The sequence below is a fragment of the Camarhynchus parvulus genome, chromosome 5 (assembly GCF_901933205.1).
Source record: "Camarhynchus parvulus chromosome 5, STF_HiC, whole genome shotgun sequence".
NCBI classification, from domain to species: domain Eukaryota; kingdom Metazoa; phylum Chordata; class Aves; order Passeriformes; family Thraupidae; genus Camarhynchus; species Camarhynchus parvulus.
Genome location: NC_044575.1, coordinates 30,957,271 through 30,972,460, shown reverse-complemented (window position 1 = coordinate 30,972,460; position 15,190 = coordinate 30,957,271). Strand labels below are relative to the sequence as shown.

The 15,190-nt window shown below is 36.8% G+C and overlaps 1 protein-coding gene across 1 annotated transcript in view; it reads right to left on the bottom strand.

Annotated features, from left to right (window-relative positions):
* Window positions 1-1,542: 1,542 nt before the first annotated feature.
* RASGRP1 (RAS guanyl releasing protein 1) overlaps window positions 1,543-15,190 on the bottom strand; it is a 36,081-nt gene continuing 22,433 nt past the window's right edge. The window contains exons 7-17 of the mRNA XM_030949339.1: window positions 13,692-13,865; window positions 12,850-12,966; window positions 10,881-11,156; window positions 9,604-9,684; window positions 8,829-8,933; window positions 7,724-7,833; window positions 6,930-7,074; window positions 6,194-6,230; window positions 5,475-5,621; window positions 3,883-4,259; window positions 1,543-2,542 (exon numbers count right to left, since the gene is read on the bottom strand). Coding sequence (XP_030805199.1) covers window positions 2,408-2,542; window positions 3,883-4,259; window positions 5,475-5,621; window positions 6,194-6,230; window positions 6,930-7,074; window positions 7,724-7,833; window positions 8,829-8,933; window positions 9,604-9,684; window positions 10,881-11,156; window positions 12,850-12,966; window positions 13,692-13,865 — 1,704 coding nt within the window. The 3' untranslated portion in view covers window positions 1,543-2,407. The remainder of the gene's footprint in view (window positions 2,543-3,882; window positions 4,260-5,474; window positions 5,622-6,193; window positions 6,231-6,929; window positions 7,075-7,723; window positions 7,834-8,828; window positions 8,934-9,603; window positions 9,685-10,880; window positions 11,157-12,849; window positions 12,967-13,691; window positions 13,866-15,190) is intronic.

Sequence of the window (15,190 nt, the reverse complement as noted above, 5' to 3'; positions counted from 1 at the left end):
CTAAACAGCACTTCTAATTGTGTCTCTTTTTCCTAACATAAAGCAGCTTGAAGATTAACACAAAGGCATGTAATTTTTTCATCACATGCACTGTCAGTATTAACAGTTTCCCTGTAGTCAGGTTCCACTGTTAAGGTGGGGTGGAAGGAGATAACTGTTAGGGGCTTTGGACAAACGCAGAACCTGAAGGTACTTAGAGAGCTCTGAAGTTATCCAGGTATCAACTGACTTCTTTGAAGCAGGAAGTTTTCAGCACACATGAAGCACTGCACACTTGTTCTGTAAGATATTCCTGCAAACAGAGCCCTTTTAAATCTTTCAAACTGAACAAGCAAACTTCACAGAGAAACATTAAGTTAGCACTTAGAACTGTACAAATCTGTGGTCATAACTCAGTTGGGAGGATTAAGTACCTAGTTACACAGTAGCCTTTAGGCCAGCTGCTGATATTAGGGAATTTTCCTTTTAACTATGAGGTTTTGTTCATGATCTCCAAATTCCATCATAGACAAAGTATATACACAAATTCTATTCAAATCCAGAGTTTAGACCACCAGTGAGCACTTACCTTGGCTGTACAATAAGATTTATGAGTCTTAGCTTCTCCTCTGGGGTATATTTTAAATAAGTGAAAATATATTCAACCTTTATCTTGTTTATTAGTTGTAGAAACAGACTTTTATTTGTTAAATGCCTATTAGAAATACACCTTGCTGTAGTTCCCTGAATAGAAGACAAAATCAAGAAGCTCACAGAAAATGGGTAAACCAAGTTTGTAGATATGACCTGACAGCCATTCTGATTGCTTCACTGACCAAAGTGCAATTCCATGTTACTTGTTAATAATTCAGGCTTAGTGTATGAGTTGAAAAAAGCTGCACAGTCTTCAGAGCTGTTTTTTTCCTATGCATTTCAGTTATTTACAGTAATGTTACAGAAAATCTACTACTACTACTCTTTCCCTCCATTTGTTTTTACTTATACATGGATTTGCAAGCACAATCCAATTTCCAAGCAATTTTGAATCACTAAACTGGCAAATACTTTCAAATTAACTTTATAAATAAAGCATTCATATACTTGATAATGACTGTAAATTGTGGATGGAATGTATATTTATGCCACTTTGAACACAAAGCACAGATGCTATTGTCATTGACTAAATTTCAATCTACAATGGAACTGGAAACTTAGAAGTGTTAAGCATTAAGTGGACTTTGTTTATGATGTTTGTATGTGTGATGACAAATATACAACTCTAAGCATACAGATCCTCTTGGAATACAAATGGAATTTTCAAATCAGCTATTTTGACAAGTAGATTTATCAGTAACTTGAAAGACTTTTTATTTTCTCTTAAAAATATATACACTTCGTGTCTTTAAGTTACCTCCCTCGCACCTGTTACTATACAAAATTTACAGACATAGGAGCACACTCATCTTGACTCTTAATGTAAAGTGCATGTGAAATCCAGGAGAGAGAAAATGGAGAAATCTTGTTAGGAGCTCTGAAATACAGTAGCTATTGCACAGGGATTGCTGTACAGTTTCCCTCATAATATGGCTCAAAAGATTCTGCTCAACAATGGCATCTACTTTGATGTGAGAGAAATATAATCAACCTTGTCCCATATCTAGTGCATGTGGACAAGTTACTCCTTAAGCCAAATAAGGGGAATTAAATCTTCCAAGTCATGGCATGGAAGCAGTATTCAAAGTCTCTACAGTCTCACTTCTGTTACTTTAATAAAGGTAAGTGTTTGAGCAGCAGAACTTCTAAAGCTCTGAAAGATGTTTTAAAAAATTGTCAGTTTATCTTAAAGTGTGTGGATCAATCAAATATCATTAGCTTAGCTACTTTAATTTTCTTGTTAATTTTTGGAATTAAATGTGACCGTTCACTTCATGTTTTTAATTGGTTTCAGCTCCAAGAAGGAACTGTTTTTCTTAATGCAGTTTTTCTGTAGTTTTACTTACTCAGCTTTATCACACATTTGTTTCTATAAAACTGAGTTTGGGCCAAATTTGAGGTGACCCACTCTTATGAATATCTACTTTGTCAGAACATTTTTACAGTAAGGTGTGCTGCTGGCAGCCAAGTAAGTCACTGGGAAATCAATATGGTCTTCAACATGAACAGAGACTTCAGCAACACTCTCACTCCTTTTAAAAGCAAACCCAGAAGATACTATTTTCATTGCACAGATAATGCTAAATTACCTTACAAGGTCAAAATTATTTTATACATTTGGGAGTGCATGTTTAAAAGGGAAATGTGGTAAAGAGAACATTTCTGCTTAATATCCTTCAGATTCTCTCTCCAGTTCACTTGGTAAGCAGCTTTATCAGAGCCCCTCTTTCAGTCTTACTTTCTTCCATTCCATAGGAGATTTTCCTCTCATCTGCTAGGAGCAGTCTCTGTGTTGTAGACTGTCAGCTACATGGTTTCTTTTCTGGATTGTGAGAGACTCAATTGTTTTGTGTGCCTGTTCCAGCTGGATCTTTAAACCTTCATTGTCTGCCTTTAGAATATTCCTTTCCTAAACAAACAAGAAAAAAAAATAGAGAATTGTATTTTATAGTGCAATTGTTTGACTGTCTGGTTGTGTATTTAGGTTGACTGCCATAAAAATAAACTGGTGTAGCTCTCATCAGAAACAATAACTTACCTGAGTATTTCCACAGTCCCTGCTCTACCCTTTGTGTATACTCTGACATCTTTCCACCAGCTGGTATCTGACTCATGTCCACAACCTGCACTTATCCACCCTCCACTGCACCTCTCATAACAACAGTAGTCTGGGGAAACAACAACACAGGTCACACTTTACCACTCTACTGCTGCAGAAATTGGTGTTGCTATTCATTCATAACATCACCTGGTGTTTAGTAATTGAGGTCAGAAGGAGGGAGCAAGGGTAAGTGTAAATTACAGGGCTCACATGAATGGGACATTTTAAAGAATACATTTTTACAAGTTACATCCATGCTTCACATCCTTGTTGTATTGAATATATTGTTGATTGAAAGGGAAGTGGTTTGTACTGGAAGATTGTCCTAATCTTGGTCTTAATAAACCACTCATCTTTGATAAAACATGAGTTCACTTTATCAGCACCAAGGGATATTTTGAAAGTTATAGTCATCATTCAAAGATTAGACTGTGGTCCTGTGCTCATCACAGAATAGTGATAAATTCTGAGTAAAAAATATGAAAATAAGTCTTTGTTCCTCATAATTATAGCTGGATCCGTCCATTAGTTGCACCTTTGGAATTGCAACAGTCTCTTTAATCTATCTGGAGAGGTGTTTGTACAAACCTGAACCTGGGCCCCATGTTTGAGGTGACACAGTGTTATGAATAGCTATTGTATCAGAACACTTTAGAGTAAGCTGAGACACAATGGGGCTGATGCAGGTGAAATCTAGCAAGAAGCACCCTGTACACAGCAAAATTTCTTGGTGGTCCATACACTTGTCAGTTGAACAAAAGCAGAGCTCCCTACCCTCTCAGCCCCATATACCCTGTCACTTGGGGGAGCAGAGGCCACCAAAATCAGGAAGAAATTCAGAACTATGTTCCTCATTTTTTGTAGCAACGTTCTGTCCTGAGTGATTGGATTATGTTCACATTCTAGAACAGACAGGGATCAGTGTGAATGTCTTCAAAGCCCTATACTAACACTAAAATTTATCATTTAAATAAATCATTGCTGGAAGTTAAAGTGGCTAAGACTTTATGACGTCATTCATGGATTGTTCAACTGCAATTGGCAATCACTGGAGTGAAGTGACACCTTTCCACCCAGCCGCTCCCCCACGCATCAACCACTTGACCATACTGTTGTGTAAAACAGAATTTGTTCCATCATGTATGTACCTGCTCAAGTTCCTGGTATGAAGGTTTACAGCTGTGATGCTCCTCCTTCATTTTCTGGCTGGAGTCCTTGTTCTCCCATTTAACAAATGCCTTTCGGCGGCCGAGAATTGGGCTTGGAAACATGGAGGATGCTGGAGCTGCCTGGAGATATGGATTCTCTGGCATCCTGTGTTCTTTCTTCTCTCTCCGCTTACGAGACACATCCCCAGCCAGCAGTACAGGATCAGTCTGTGTACTTTTATGAATCACAGCTGGTTTCAGTCTCACTGAGATTTTCTGAGCTGAGGAACCCATGAGCATAATGGTTCGATCCTTGCTGTCTTCACTGTGCTCCACTATTTCTCCATTAGGAAAGGTGAATGATCCTTCTTCTTGTCCTTTAAAATATATATGGTAAATTAAGGCAAGATCTTCTCCCAGAAAAGGAGAAACAGGAGACATGGTAATTAAACATGGTTTTAATAAATAAAGCATTTATTCCTTACTGACTTTTACATGCATTGCTCTCCAAAATAGATGTCATTACAAGTTTCTCAATGTTGTGTCCCTTGAAACAACTCTTAGTCCTGTCTCAGTTACACCAATATGGATCAGTAAGAAGAAAACAGGTGTGGCATCAAGGTCAGCTTGAAAAGAACTTTGATCTGGGTAAGAGGTGGTAATTATGTAGTGCTGCAGTCATTTCAGACACAATCACAGAGATGCACATAGTGTCAAGAGAAATGGGCTGCACTGAGCTCTACATATATGCTAACAGGAAGCCTAAGGTGGAATCCAGCAGTATGAGTCTTAAATACAACACAGAAGATTGATAATCAAAGTGGCAGGAAGCGGATTTGAAGAACATTAAATACCGGCAAAGAATGGGAAAGAAATTCAAAGAAACTGAATATGCAAAGAGTTGGAACATGAAAATCCAAATAAAAACAGAAGTAGCCTGGTGTTTTCAAGGACAACATTCCTTCTTTGGAAGCCTACACAGAAAATTTTATACAGTTTGTTTGATATAAGGAGAAAAGAACAGAGAGGTCTAGATTTTTCAGTTCCAATTCTGTGGAAGATGCACAGATGGACAGGAGTTAGAGATTCAGCTACTGAAGTGGAAAAAATAAAGACAATAATTAGCTGTTGCTTTTCCTAGCACACAGATACATAGGAAAACTGCCTTTATAAACTCCACATTAAAATCTGAGTCAGAATTGTAACAGTGCAGCAGTCAATGTTGCAAGTTGCTAAAAAGCAAGACTTGCTTGTCACAAGGTGAGAGAATTAAGGAAGTCTGTTAACTCTTCATGTCGCATGGCATCTAGTTCTCATGAGAGTCTGGCAGAAGATTTACCCCTTATTTGGTGGAATTTGTGCACCATACACTGTGTAGTGTGACAAGACATCTCCCAGAAAGGGAGTCCATCCTTAGTCTAGAGCAGGAATGGTGTTCCTTGATAGAAGCTAATATACACCTGTTTCTAGTTTCTATGTAGATAGAACACTGCAGTTAACTTACAAAACCTAAAAGGATGCTGTACAACAGCTTTAAAAGAAAAAGGAGCAAAGAAAGGAAAGATTATCTACATATTTTGATCTTTTCTCACCATGGAATTGTTCTTTAACTCCTACTGGGCAGAGGCTTGAAGCAAGAGCAGATGTTGGGCTGCTGTCTGCAACTGAAGTTTTGGGTCTTCTCTTGCACTCTATCACAACCAGGTCTTTGCATTGCTTGTGACAGTTCATCCCACAGTCTGTAAACAAAATAATGTTTACATGATTCAGTGGCTCTGGTGTAGCATCTAAGCACTACTGCCCTCCTGGGAAGCAAGAAGCCTTCTTTGGTGTTCTCTCTACATGCACTACCTGTAACAACATACTTCTGTAAAACAATATCCCTTTGCTATACATGCCTAAAACTCCTTTTCATTATGAAAGTACAAAATGGCACCATTGAGTCACATAAGGGCTCTGACTGTAGGAGCTGCAGAAAAAGCTGATACCTGTATGAGGAAGAAAACTGCTAAATAGATGTTAGGAATGTGCTGCACAATATTCACAGAATGGTGATGTTTGTGTCCAAGGGTCTGTTCCCAAACCCTCTGAATTCAGTCATGCCTTGCAAAGCATTAGAGCTGTCAGTTACAAGTCCCTTCATCTCTGCATTTCTTGTATCTGTCATACCATTCTTGAATCAGTCCTGTCCGCCCTGGGAGGTCAGATTAAATGGGTCTGTAGATATAGCCATGGATCTCAGGATGATCACAGGTTTTTGTCATTCTCTATCAATTATGGATTAAAATTAACAAAGTATAAAGTACTTTACCTTTGCATCTGTATCCTTGTTTAATGACTCCCCATAGCTGAAAATTAAACAAACAAAAAGTCTACATATTAATATATTTCTCTGCAAGTTTGATACTCCCAGATAAAAACACACTAAAAGCTCCACTCTTTTCTAAGATCTGAGCACTTGCAGAATATCTTGTTTTCCTGCACTTCTAATCATAATGTCAAAATAGAACTATTTACTATTTATTTAAGGTAAACAGAATATTTTATGTGTCTCAATGACAAACAAAATATCTTGAGCTAATCTACTGAATACATCAGCAGATGTGGCAGTTCCTCAAGAAGCTGTGGAGCTGGAGTAGATGGAGCATTCTTCTGTCTCAGCACCCTTGTCTGATCTCAGCTGAATGGAAGATTGGTAGGACAGTCAGTTGCATGAAACCTTCCGTGCTACAGGCAGAGGCATGTCATGCTTGTATCAGGACATGAATTCTAGCAGCCCCAAGGAGTGGAAGGCTCTGCATTTGGAAATCTTGCCTGAGACTGTTTTTGGTGACATAACCAAGCCCCACAAAGTATGAACCATGTTTAAACATACTGGCACTGCCAAGAGGGGAGAAAAGGGTACCTTAAACATCTACAGAGGCAGAAGTCTGGTGTTCACTGATGTTTTATAAAGATCCATTTCTGTATATGACACAAGGCAATTATGAGATAAAAAGGCATAATTCCAAAGAAAGTTAACATAATTTACTAAAAAGGAAGCTTACAAATCCAGCACAGTTGTCGCAGAAAGTGGGCCTTAAGTAAGTGGTCTCTTGGAAGTTGTGAGCAAAGCCAAGTCCTAATTTGGAATAGATTGAGCTAGCCCTCATAAAGTAAGCTGTTATTTCATCCCTGCTAATCAGACCTTCCCTGGAAACAAACAAGAAAAGTTGTTTGTGAGACATAGATTTTGTCAAATGCATAAAGAGAATTAAACATCTTTTTCCTTCACATTTTACAGTAACAATAGTTTAATGCACAAAACGCTAAAGTGATCTCAGTAATCTTGCCAAGTGCTTCCAAAGTATACAGAAGCTTATCTACACATTTAAACTGCAGACTGACAGGATAAATGGAATATCTGCACATGTGATGCAACCTCAAAACTACTTCATAGTAAACCTCTGAATAATCACTACTGCATTTTCCCATGCTCTAATATGTTAAGAAAAATGTCCCTGATGTTATCAAAATATACATTTGCCAATTCTCTATTTTTAAGGGACAGCTTTATCAGAGGAAAATTCTTTAGCAGTATATAGTGGATATAATTTGAAAAATGTTTATTTTTCTATTGTCTGTTTTTCCTTCTAAATGAGCTTGGATAGCACTGCTGTAAGGCCAATGAAGATGTCATTCACAACATGTTTAGAAGATGCTTTTGTCATTTATGTTTTCACTTCTGTCTGTGCTTGAAAAGGATGCTTTCAACACCTTAATGATAAAGTACAACTTAAACACAAAACCCCTTAAATCTCTCCCAAAACAGATGCTACAAAGTTGATAAGCAGGTACTCACCAGTCCTTAGCCATTACACAAAATGAGAATGGGAAACTGGCAGCAATCTTTTCAAATTCTTCCTGGGAAATGTATCCATCCTGATCATGGTCATAATTCTTGAAGACAGACTGTGCAAGGTAACAGCATAATAGTTTACAATGAGGATGGTCTCAATTACCACTTTAGAAAGCCTCCACATTATTCATAGATCTTATCCCCCATCTTCTCCCAGTGTCTACTAAACAGTGCAACAGCCTAATTGCATTTTTGCTTGAGACTAAAAAAGCATTATGATTTTTTGGTTTGCAGCAAAACATAGGTAAGTCAACACAGGCTGGACTAAAAGCTTCACAACATAATGACAGTTGTTTTTTACTTCTGGTTTAAGACCATTCTGTCCAGGCCCACATATACAATTTGTACTAATGCTCTCAATTAGTGGTCTCAATGGTGGTTTCTGTAGCCAAATGAGTGCAGCTGCCTAGCTTATTTTATTGGGACAGTGTTATGAGAAAATCAGTTATAGGACAAAATTGTCAGGCAGATACCTGTTTCCACTTGTGGAATGGATTACTGTTTGTCACTGCTGCAAGGCAAGGAGCACACCCAGAATAAATTTAGAAATATATTCCAAAACAGTGTGTATCAAAGGATGCCTCACAATATTAGAAGTGCTTAGAAAGGAAAGCAATTAAGCAGGTAAGCAAAGACAAACTCTTTAAATCTCTACCTCTATCAGTTTTGGAATCAATCACCTTAGTTGTTTCCCATAAAGCAGGGGGCCCAAAAGGAAAAGAAAAAGCAATTGCTGTGTGTAACAAAGCCACTGAGAGGCCTCTGCATCAGTAACATGATGTTGGAGGCCCTGGTAGAAATGGACTCCCTGGCTCCCTGAAAGAGTGCCTCTGCAAGGACACAAACCAGCATTCACACCTCCTGCTGGCCCTTTACCCACTGAAGGAATTTCCATCCATGCCTCATGGCTGCTGCTGCTGCTATTTACAGGTAGGCAAAAGTATCTGTCTGTGAGGACAGAAGTCCCATCCCCATATTTTCTCATACCTTGAGATTAAGGTTATAAAGATTTACAGTAATATGAAGTACACTGGCCAACCTTACTTACATCTACCATCCTCTGAACGTGTTTGCTGATGGTTTTTGGATCAGGTTTTGGGGCCACTCCTGAAGCCCAGTCTGCAACTACTGGTGGTTTGGAAGGTGTCATAGGCTTAAAAAAATGAAAGGAACTTCATTATTACCACATGGAAAGACTTTCAGTATTACACTTTTTCCATTTGTGACAGTGGACTATGTGACACAAGACTGCAGAAATGACCAGTTGGACCCAACATCATTCTTTTGATAATTACATGGTGCTTAAGCTCTTCCTTGAACTGTTCAAAAGAGCAGTCATTCTTTAAATTGTCACAGTTCACTGACAGCCCTGTAAAATTACCATCTTTTCCATATAAATAAAACCACCATCTTTTCCATATTAATAAGACAGGAACAAAACTACCACATAACACTCATGGGTTTCATCATTTGAATCGTATAAGAATTATCCATTTGAATAAAACAGTATCAACTGCCAAGATTAAGACTGATGTCATTTCCCTACACAGCAACTTCATTTGTCTTTGTGTTCATATTACAAAATCTTACATGGTGTCAACTCTGCCATATATTCCATCTTAAACTTCATCATCAACCAAACAATTTGTGCTTTAATAGATTTCACTCAGTCTACAAAGCTAAAATGTTTTCAATTTAGCATATAGTAAAATAAAATACTAACTTGAATGCAAGAGATAAAATTTTCTTTTAAAAATTCTGGTTTTAAATTACAATCACTCATAAAAGCTCTCCTTTTGTTAAGAATCTGTAAAGGCCCTTACAGCAGCTCGGTGACTTCGTGGCTCTCGTGCATATGAAAGTTCGTAAATTTCATCTTCTGTGTAGTAAAGATCAAGGGACAGCTGAAAACAAACACATTAGTTTAATCCCAGAACAGTCACTACTACATTATAAACTTGCTGATGGAGTGCACTCATATTTTTTGGTGATTTTTTTAATGTAGATTACACTTAGAAAAAAATGAACTTGAGCTGCACAGGTGTTCACAGTGATTTGAAATGTGTCCAATTCTACATTACAGACTGTTATTGCCATTATCTGGAATTCTGTAACATGGAGTATTGGGAGTTCAGAAGCTCCTGCATTGAAATGAAGTATTTCTTCTCATTTATATCCTGTCATATATACCTGCATGAAATTATGACCAAAGTTCTACATATTTGTAGTAGCTGATTTTATAAAACATTTTTTAGAATAAAAAATACTTAGAATAATTTCAAACAAAACATTTAAAACAAATAGCAGGAAGAAGTAAGAAGTTCACCACCTCACATAGCTGTATTTCAGGCTCTGGGCATGTGTGCTTAATCTCACACAAGGGTGCTCCCAGACAGAACAAATAACCTCAGGCACATAAGCATTTTTATCTATTAGCTTTTTCCTGAAACAGGGCTTGTAACCAGAAAGTGGAAGCAGACTATTAGGTTTTTCTGAGGTAAAATACTTGTTAAGGCCAAACAAAACTGAGAAACAAGAAAGGAAGATTAACTGTTCTAATAGAAGGTAGTATTTTAACTTACTAGGAGAAGCCAAAACTATAGTTTTAACAATGACCTAGATAGTATAAAATTTTTAGTAGCATAACAGTGACTAGATATGACTGGGAGTGAAATACATTAGTTATATGTGACTAATGTTTATGGCAGACAGTTTCTTAAGCACCAGAAGAAACTTGGCTAGAAATGCCAAGTACCTTGAGGGACTGAAATTTTGTGTGATTTCATTTTCAACACTAGGAATCTTTCTTACTGACAGTACAGAGAGGAATACAGTAAAGCAGAAATAAACATTTCCTTCCCTTATAGAAATAATTTGAAGCATGCTGATGAACTGGCACCTCTACCCTTGCTGCCACATAAATCATCACCAATTTCTTCTCTTCTATTCCTGAACATTTCCCCTTTGGGGAAAAAATATTACAATATTATGTATTCAATTAATTTATTCCATTAATTAAGTAATGGGATTCTCTATTTAGTTATTTGATAGGTATATGACAATTTTAATTGGATGTATTTATCTCGTCTAACACACTTACTGTAAGCAAGTGAACAAGGTCCATATTAGCCTCCAGGGGAAGTGGCATTTCCTGGAGTTGTATCAGCTCATCTATGTGGTTATACAGAGAATATAGTTTGTACACATTAATCTTTTTGTCCTCCAAGTAGTCTGGCATGCCCTCATAAAGGGATATCAAGTCTTTCAGGTGGACCCCAAGGATTGGGATCTTAAAGTTACTGCACTCGTTATAGGCACGTCGGTAACTATCATAATTTCTGTAAGATGAAAGCAATTCTGTCATTTCATTAAACACCTAAAAATAAAAAGAAAACCAAAGAATCAGCACTTGTTACTGTTTCTGTTTTTGTCATACAGCCAAGAACTTCCCATGTTATTGTTAAGATATTTACTCTTGAAAAAAAATTTTAAAACTTCGAATGAAATCTAGGTATTCTACATTTCCTATTCCCATAAATTAGGTACTAGTATGTAATTATAGATGGTTAATATATAGCCTAATCTATAATGCTGGTCTCCTTACACTCCCCATCTAGTCAAATGAAAAGAGATTATTTTCTCGAATCAGGGGGATCTGAATGCAGTCAATGTGTAAGCATAGCACAAGATCTCTGACATTCATAAGAGCAGCCATTCATAAGAGCAGCCATCTTCACATTCAAATCTAGAATGCATTCTCTGACTTTCAGGACACCAGCTGGAATTGCTGGAGAGGTCCTGGCAGTGAAACCCTGTGCTGTGCCATGATCCCATCAGGGTGTGATCAGAATGGTTCAAGGTGTCACACCCGTCTTTTTAAGAAAATTTTTTCCATGGAAATGAATTAGAAACAGAATCTTGGGGTTTTTATAAAGGCCAAATTAATCTTCAGTTTAGCAGTATAAATATTTCCCTTGTTTAAAATTATACAGGTACAAAATTGACTCATTACCATAATAAAATCAATGGACTAATGTTTTCTCTGGGAAATTCCAGTCAAAGTTCTCCATTTGTAACCTTTGCAAACTAACGTAGTTAAACCTCGAAGTGTGAGGTTTACAAGTCACTAATTACCAGACTTTTATTACCTCTTTTCTATTAGCACCTGTATACAATTTCTTGAAACAAAAAGTTATTCAAATGATGTGCACACATGCAGGCCTTAAAATGACAAAATTTGAAAAACATGTTTCTAAAATAAGCTTTCTAACTGATTTTATAGATTCTGATAGCTGTAAACATTTCCACTGGGAGGTACTTCAGGTCCAGGTATGCACTGTTTATTTAGGTTGATCATACTGTGATCAAAACACGCTCATTAGATACCTTCATGGACTCTTTCAGGCTCCAAAAGAAGAAAGTATCTTATTCTCTTAAGAAGTCTCTTAAGAAGCCACACGAATGCTTAAGAAGCATTGCTAAAAAATATGCCTTCCTTGCCTTTTTAATAGCTTTCATTGGTATTTCACAAGAATTTAACTGGAAATTAAAACAGATTCCTAACAGTCCACCATACTATGTGTGCATTAGGGCTAAATTTGTTCAAGTCTAAATTAAATAAAACCTGTCAAATGGAAAGATCAGATGAACAAAATCAGTCCTTTCACTCAAAGTGAGAGCTCTGTGCTAGCATTTTACAGGTTAAGGACGATCAATGTTACTACAGAAGACAATAGTTTGGTTTTCAAGTGTTCTATGATCCAATTCTTTGTTTTCATATTTGAATATTATTTTGTACTACTGCATGTAAATGAAACTGCAGCTCATGACATCTGAGGCTAAAGGAGAAACTTTAGAAAATCTATACAAATCTTGAAGAAAGGCGGGGTTGCAAGAAGTGTAGGAGTAACTGGTGATGTAGAGATGAAATAATCAATAGAAACCCTTCAAAACCAAAGCAATTTTTGTTCTGTCTTTCCATCTTATCCAACAAAGGTTACTTTTAGTGTGTGCAGTGACAAAAAAAGTTAAAGGTTCTCTTATTTGTAAAACTTAGAAGCAATACCAACCTTAATTACATCATGAGGAACACATGAGCTTGTTTCCTTGAGCCTGGAAATGGAACTGTGACAGAGACCTCCTATCACTGCCATTAATGTGTTAAAATTCTGCAGCTGGTGGAGCTTCTGTGTTCACATAAAAAAATAAAGATCAGTATAAATTAAAAGTTCAGGTTGTTCAATGTGCACATACAAATTTTAATTTCCTCTGTTGTCTTCCTCCAAAGTCTTACAAGTTTGTGCCATTTGACTTCATGTATTTTGGTGATGAGCTGTGATTTTACTGGGTGCAACGTAAACTTACTCTACTGTTATTAAATCAAATATTAAATTTTCAGATACAATAAGTCTTCAAAGTACCTCCTCAGTACTTTCCCCTTTTCCCACAATCTACCACAAGTAGGAAACACTGCCTACTATCTTTGTTAGGACTGCAGTTGAATAAGTACGCAAAGAATACAAATAGGACCCTAGCTCTCTTTTTATCCAGAAAGGTGTTTCTGGTGGAATGCTTCTAATTACAGCCAAAGCCATCAGAGTCCCTCATGCTTTGGACAGCTTCACAGCCACAGCTGGGAATCTCACATGCTGATTCAAAAGCAAGTCCAGTTTTACAGTGAAAATAATTTATTCAGAATGAACATGAGAAAGTCCTGGTGCCATGACACTAATATCTGAACACTTGGTAAGACAGCACACACACACAGAAATGCACATGTGGTGTGTATGAAGCAGCAGAGCAGTGCCAACATTCCCAGCTCACCCTACAGTAGTAGTATGGGAAGAGCAGAAAAAAGGGCTGCATCAGAGAAAGACAAAATAAACAGCAAACATGCTAGATTTTAACTGACCTGTGCAACATGGATAAACTTGATGAACACTTCAGCCCGAAGCTGTGGTGTTGGTCTGCTGAGAACCATTAGCTGCACCCACTGAGAGATACCATTGCAAAGAGAAATTGATCTTTCCATTGTTGGGTTCTCTTTCACACAGCTATTCACAATGTAGTTCTGATAATCTGAGAACTTAAACAAACAAAAGAAGTGTAAATGAAAATTAATGTAGTTTCACATGCCTCATGATCTGTGTGTGGACAGAGGTCTCTTTGGAAATGAAATATACACTGTATCTTTTACACCTGAACTATCCATAAAACTGAAATCTTTCTTTGTAAAAGCTTTGTTAAGTTCAAAGCAGGGGCTTCCACTAACTGAATTAACTAAAAGCTTCTTTTGCCATATCTCAGAAGTCTTGGCTCCTATAAATCCCAGGATGAGTAGAACTGGGGCTTTCCTCCCAGCCTCAGTGGCTTCACAGATCCATTGACTTCTATTGGGAAGGTTAAACGGAACTTAAATTGCAATCTAATAACTCAGTAATAGTTTAAGGGAGTTCAGTGTTCAGTTCATGTATTCTGTAGCTGGGGCACACTTCTGAACTAAGCTATGCTAATACAAAAAGCAAGTTCAATGAGATTAATATGAAACTGAGATAAGACTATTAAAAGTGAGGGCTGCAGATTCCTTAATACTTTTGATACAACTTGTGAGATTCTCTTATTTAATCAAGACAATCTAAAATTGTTCAGTAGATACCTATAACACACTTTTTTTTAAGCCATTCTTACATTAAGATTAAAGAGAAGAAATAATTTGCTTTTGTTAAACAGAATTTTTATTCATTCTGTTGATTTATCCATTAACAAAAATACACAAGAATTTGAATAATCAGAAAACATGACATGGGACTTTTATATCCATTCTTTAATATGACCACTAATATCTTACCAAAAACACTCATAGCTGTAAGAGATATACATTTCTTTCCACCAGAATATGTGGAATAGCATTGATCTTTAAGCAAAGGTCAGGCTGTTGTTTGTTTCTTACACTCCCATTCTCATCTTCTTGCAACTTTATTAATTTTTTCCATGCATTTAATAAGAACTACTAGCACTTTCAAAGCAGATGACAGCAGACACACTCTAGATTTGTCCTTATTAAATTAAAAATTGAAGAAATATTAGTAATAAGTAGAGCTGTCTCTGAGATTACATAGTACTTACATTACAATTATTGTTTGAATTTTGAACTCCAGCCAGGTTTGGCTGGATCTGGAAATTTAAGCAACTACTCTATACAGATAGATAATTTTTCAATATCTGACTACATAATTATGAACTTCACAGCAGTTTCAGTACAACTATGAATCAGTTTATATTTTTTTCTCATCAGCAATCTCCTTCAGAAAACTTCGGGGTTTTTTGTAACTCCTGAAGAAATTAATCTCTAAAATGCTACTTGAAAGTTTTGAATTAATTGTGGTACACAAATAATTTGAAGTCAACGAT